Below are 5,794 nucleotides of genomic sequence, written 5' to 3'. Positions count from 1 at the left end.
CACACACACACACACACACACACACACACACACACTCACACATTGTTTACCTTCAATCTTTGCAGGTCACCGTGCTAATATTATGGCCTCCACAGAGCAATTGTATGCCACCAGCCGGCACCAAGGTTTCAACGATGTTGTCCGAGGAAGGATTCTGGCCGGCAATTATTTTTTACTAAAAAGGTAACAGAATTACAGTTTAAACCTGTCATAAATTTATATTCTGTTTATGGTCAGCTGGTTAGTAAGGAGGGTCTTGGGTTTCAATCCACTGCCTGGCACCTTGGGCAAGTGTCTTCTACAATAGCCCCAGGCTGGCCAAAGCCTGGTGAGTGGACTAGGTAGGTGGAAACTGAAAGAAGCTCATTGTATATATATGTGTGTATGTATGTATGTGTTTTTGTGTTTTTGTGTTTGTCCCCCACCACCGCTTGACAGTTGGTGTTTGTCTGTCTCTGTGACTTAGCAGTTTGGCAAACGACACTGATAGAATAAGTACCAAGCTTAGAAAATAAGTTCTGGGGTCAAAATTGCTCGACTAGACTCTTCAGCGTGGTGTTCCAGCATGGCCACAGTCCACTGACTGAAACAAGTAAAAGATAACAAATGAAAAACCCAAAATACAAAAATGAAGGTGGAAGGAGGGCGGAGGTGGGGAAGGCTGACTCATTAGCCTTCACCACCACCACCACCACCACCACCACCACCATCATCATCATCATCATCACCACCACTACATTATCTTATATCCTAGTATTTAAATTTTATATTTGATTACTCAGTGTGACAGATGTTGCTCTGTGTGTGTGTGGGTGTGTGTTGATGTAATTCATTGTGTGTTTGTATGCATGTATAGCATAGACTGTTGTGGTTGTAGTGTACCTGTAGAATGTAGTGTGGTAGCGGTTGTGATAGGGTGTGTGTGTTTAGAGTTGTCAACATGCAAGACACAGTATTTTGCAGTTTTTATTCCTATAATCTGAGTTCAAACCCTGCCTTAGACAGTTTTGCCATTCATTCTTTCAGGGGCTCATTACAAGAGGCACAAGCATGCACACTCACACACACATGGAGTGGCTGTGTGGTAAGTAGCTTGCTTACCAGCCACATGATTGTTGCAGGTTCAGTCCCACTGCGTGGCACCTTGGGCAAGTGTCTTCTTCTATAGCCTTGGGCCGACCAAGCCTTGTGAGTGGATTTGATAGACAGAAACTGAGAGGAGCCCATCGTATATATATATGTGTGTGTGTATATATCTAATGACTGAAACAAGTAAAAGACAACACACACACACACACACATGGTAGGCTTCTTTTAGTTTCTGCCAACCTAATCCAACCAGAAGGCTTTGGTCGGTCCAATGGCAGTAGTGACAGACACTTGCCCAATGTGCTGTGATGTGGGACTGAACCTGAAACCATGTCATTGGGAAGTAAGTTTCTTAACCACTGGGCCACACTTGTGCTTCATGTAGTATGTGTGTGTGTGCATGTATGTATGCGTATGTGTGTGTTCTGATGGTCTATGTGTAGCATGAACTACTGTTTAGAAGTATATTTTATGTATTGATTTTCTACACACACTTACACACACACACACATATATATATTTGCATGTGTGTGTACAAAATCAATACACAGAGCCTACTTCTAAGCATACGTATGTGTGTAAATACACACAAACACACACACGCATTCACACACACACATTCACACAGTGTAACAGATGTTTCAAAGACAGTTATGGTAATGGAAAACTTTTGTCTCATCGCTGCTACTGCTGCTGCTGCTGTTGTTGTTGTTTTCCTATGTGAGACCTGATCCATCTGACCAATTAACTAACACACTCCATATGTGACCATCTAGTCTTTGTTTTTCAGGCATAGTATATATATACACTCTGGGTTAATTTTTCCTAATGTGTCCTTCCTATTTTCATTTGGTAGTAAATAATGTGAAGTAGATTTGGCTGCTGTTTCTGAAAGTTTTTGCGGAGGCAAGGTGTAACTGAAAGGGCATTTTGCATCTATTTCTAGCAGGTCGGGTGCACCTGGAGGGAGATTTTAATGATGTCTTTGCAGATTGCATGTGATTCGAGGGTGATTTAGCTGCAACTTCTAGTTGGTTGTGTGATCAGAGGAGGATATGACTCCAATTTTTAGGATGTTTAGTCGCTAGGTTATGTTGTAAGGTAGATTTGGCTGCTATTTCTAACAGGTTGAGTATTTAAGTTGTGATTGGAGGAAGATTCAACTGCTATTTCTTTTGGTCCATTATTATAATTTAATCATATACACACTTCTTTGGTACAGCATCCTGGCTTCAATGTATGTATAAAGTATTGTATTTCAAGATATATATTTACATTATTTATATTGTTGTGTTGTTGTTGTTGTGACCCCCTTCGGTCATGAATGACCATGGGATTGCACCTAGAAAGTTACCCTCCGAAGCACAAGTCTGGGCAGGGTTTTTTTTATGGAAGACCAGCAGTTGCCCATGCATACCGGCCTCTCCTCTCCATGCCACTGATGTTATCCAAGGGAAAGGCAAAGGGGCCGATACAGCTTGGCATTAGTGACGTTGCAGCTCATTTATTAATGTGCAAGTGGCTGAGCACTCCACAGACATGTGTACCCTTAATGTAGTTCTCGGGGAGATTTAGCATGACACAGAGTGTGACAAGGCTGACCCTTTGAAATACAGGCACAACAGAAACAGGAAGGAGTGAAAGAAAGTTGTGGTGGAAGAGTACAGCAGGGTTCACCACCACCCCCTGCAGGAGCTTCATGGAGCTTTTAAGGTGTTTTCGCTCAATAAACACTCACAATGCCCGGTCTGGGAATCGAAACCATGATCCTACGACCACGAGTCCGCTGCCCTAACCATATATTTATGAGAGAGAGAGAGAGAGCAAATGGCTACGGTCAGGTTGGATGTGAAGTTGGGGGGTTTTCCAGAGAAGTACTCGACCTGAATGCTGGGCTATGAACACTGTCAGGATCCAAACCAAGGCTGGAATACTTCTGGTGTAGGAAATCCAAGTTTCATGATGATTATACCATCATATGGATTGGCAAAGAGTAAATAATCCAATGAAAAGAAGACAAGGAAAATTCTTTGACCCCTCTTCAATTATTAGTCACACATGTTTCCCTCCCATCTCCATTTGTGATGCCAGTTTACGCAGAAATTCTATCATGTAATACTTGGGGTTTTAGAGAATGGAGGGGATCTTCCTCAGACCTGCATCCATCAAAGGTGTACTGTTACATTGTGCGTCCTTCAGACCTTGTTGTTGGGGAACTATTGGTGGGGGGGAGAAAGAAAGAACAAAGTTAAAAGTGTGGAGGCGGGGTGAGTATATGGGGTGGATATGATGTGGTGGGTGGGAGAAAAAGGGAAGGAGCAGGGAGGAAAACGATCAGGAAACAAAAGTGAAGTACAAGGAGGAGGAGAAGGAAAGGAGGAAGAAGAAGAAATAAGTCCTAGGAACAGTTTGTTCAACTATATATATACATATGTGTGTGTATATATATATATATATATATATATATATATGTATATGTATATATATATATATATATATTTATATATATATATATACTTGTATGTATATATATATATATATATGTATTTGATGAAATATATATTTCATCAAATATATCATCAACTTTAATCCCTTTCTCTCTCTCTTTTTCTCTCTGTACTGTCCATGCTACAGCAACTACAACAAATATGTGGCCCAATCCATGAAACTCCGCCGACTCATCACCACTGACTTCCATCAAGTGTTTGCCAATGGTGTGGACATGCTGCTTACTCCAGTAACAGTGAGTGATGCTCCCCTCTACAGGGATTTCTGCCAGGAGGATAATCGTACCCGCATCTCTGAGCAGGATCTCTACACGACATCCGTGAATCTTGCAGGTTTTGCTTCTTTTACACATTCTCCTTGTTGTTGTTGTTGTTGTTACTTTTATTATTGTTGTAATTAATGTTTTTGTTGTTAGTGGGGTTATTGTTGCTTTTGTTGTTATTGTTGTTGTATAATCTCCATCCCAGGTCAGCCCTGATTGATGAGCAAACATATAGTCAAAAACGCTCCGTCCATGACTGTCCCATTTGTTTCTCTCTCTCTCTCTCTCTCTTCCTGTAACAATGTGTCCTTCTTTTCTCACACAGCATGCTGGTGTTTCAGAGAAATTTGGTTGTTATTTCTAACAGAATGATTAACCAAGTAGTTTTTTTTTTTCCTGTTGTTGTTGTTGTTCAGCTCCAGATCAGCGTTGGTCAGGTAGACATACGATCAAAGTGGTCAAAGATATTCCATCTTCGGCCAAAGGACCAAGCAGTGATGTTAAATCTATGTCAGATTAACCTTTTTACCTGCTTAAAGCATTCTCATAAATCTCTCCTAAATATCCATTCTTGTATTTCAAACTTTTGGTCAGCCCTTCTTTCATTCCTTCTGACTTATATAAAGCTTCCTTTTCATAAATCCAAAGTTACTCAAATGGTTAAAAAAAAAGAACAATGGAGAGTGAGTATCATACGTGGTACCAGGGAACTGTAACCTGTGTATCGTATGTGAAAGGCAAATGGTTAACCCCAGCTTCAAGCCACCACTGAAATCACAGCCCCTCACAAACTATGGAGACAATTGTTTGACATTTAAGATTTTTCCTGTCCAAAACATTTTCGAAACTTTGTCCTAAACGTCCATTCTTGTTTTCAGCCTTGTTTTTAGTTGGTTCTTGTTTCATACATTCTGAGTAAGATAAAGCTTTCCTTTTACAAGTCCCAAATTACTCTGGTGGGGGGGAAATAATTGCAAATGTGTATTGTATGTGATGCATGAACATCAAGCAAATATGTTCTGTGTATCAGATGTGACAGGCAAATGGTTAACCGCACCATCAGGCTCCTGTTGCAATCACAGCCCCTCACAAGCTATGGAGACAATTGTTTGACATTTAAGACTTTGCCTGTCTAACACATTTTCATAGCTTTGTCCTAAAAATCTGTGCTTGTTTCCAGACTTTTAGTTTGCCTTTGTTTCATATGTTCTGAGTTGCATAAAGCTTTCCTTTTGCAAGTCTCAAATTATTCTAGCAATTTAAAAATATTTGGAAATTTGTATTAAAAATGATGCAGGAACATCAGGGAAATATGCCTTGTGCAACACATGTGACACATACGGCAGGCAAAGGGTTAAAACTACCAACCAAAAACAGGAATGGCAATCTCTTCCCCATCAAATTCCTGTTTCTCAGATTTCAATCATAAATCAATCCAAGATTTATGGCAGAAGACCTCTAGCCAAGATGCTGCTTTGCCAAGGAATTGAACCCATTACAGCATTGTTATAAAACAAACTTCTGAACCCATCACCCATTTCTTCATCCAATATTAAAATATATGCAGCTTTCATGTCTTATAATATCTATGTTGCCATCTGCTGCTTATGTTTCCATTACAGAAATTCAATAAGAATGTTGTTGTTGTTGATGTGTGTGTGTCTTGTTCTTGTTGATATTGATGTCATTGTTCACCTACATCAGAATTTGTCGAACAAACATTAAATAATGATTTGTGGCGATAAAACTTTTTGGGAAAGGTTTGTTTATTGAAGACGTAAGAATGTAAAATAAATTCAATATTGAAACAGAACAACACATCCTTTTGTTGGTGTGGATGTCAGTGTGTGTGTGTGTGTCTGTATGCAAATGCACACACCCACTGACATATGCATGCACTCAAATATATATATCATCATCATCATCATCATCATC

The 5,794-nt window shown here is 39.9% G+C and overlaps 1 protein-coding gene across 6 annotated transcripts in view; it reads left to right on the top strand.

Moving 5' to 3' along the window:
- LOC106879571 (glutamyl-tRNA(Gln) amidotransferase subunit A, mitochondrial) overlaps positions 1-5,794 on the top strand; it is a 32,275-nt gene that overhangs the window by 22,972 nt on the left and 3,509 nt on the right. For 5 of the 6 annotated variants that reach the window (XM_014929214.2, XM_052975607.1, XM_014929209.2 and 2 more), the window contains exons 8-9: positions 66-183; positions 3,724-3,929. In XM_014929214.2, the coding sequence (XP_014784700.1) occupies positions 66-183; positions 3,724-3,929 (324 nt within the window). The remainder of the gene's footprint in view (positions 1-65; positions 184-3,723; positions 3,930-5,794) is intronic. The other variant, XM_014929221.2, reaches the window with a different exon arrangement.

Source organism: Octopus bimaculoides, chromosome 21 (assembly GCF_001194135.2).
Source record: "Octopus bimaculoides isolate UCB-OBI-ISO-001 chromosome 21, ASM119413v2, whole genome shotgun sequence".
Lineage (NCBI taxonomy): Eukaryota > Metazoa > Mollusca > Cephalopoda > Octopoda > Octopodidae > Octopus > Octopus bimaculoides.
Note: the sequence above shows the minus strand (reverse complement) of the source record. Positions and strands in the feature narration are given on the sequence as shown.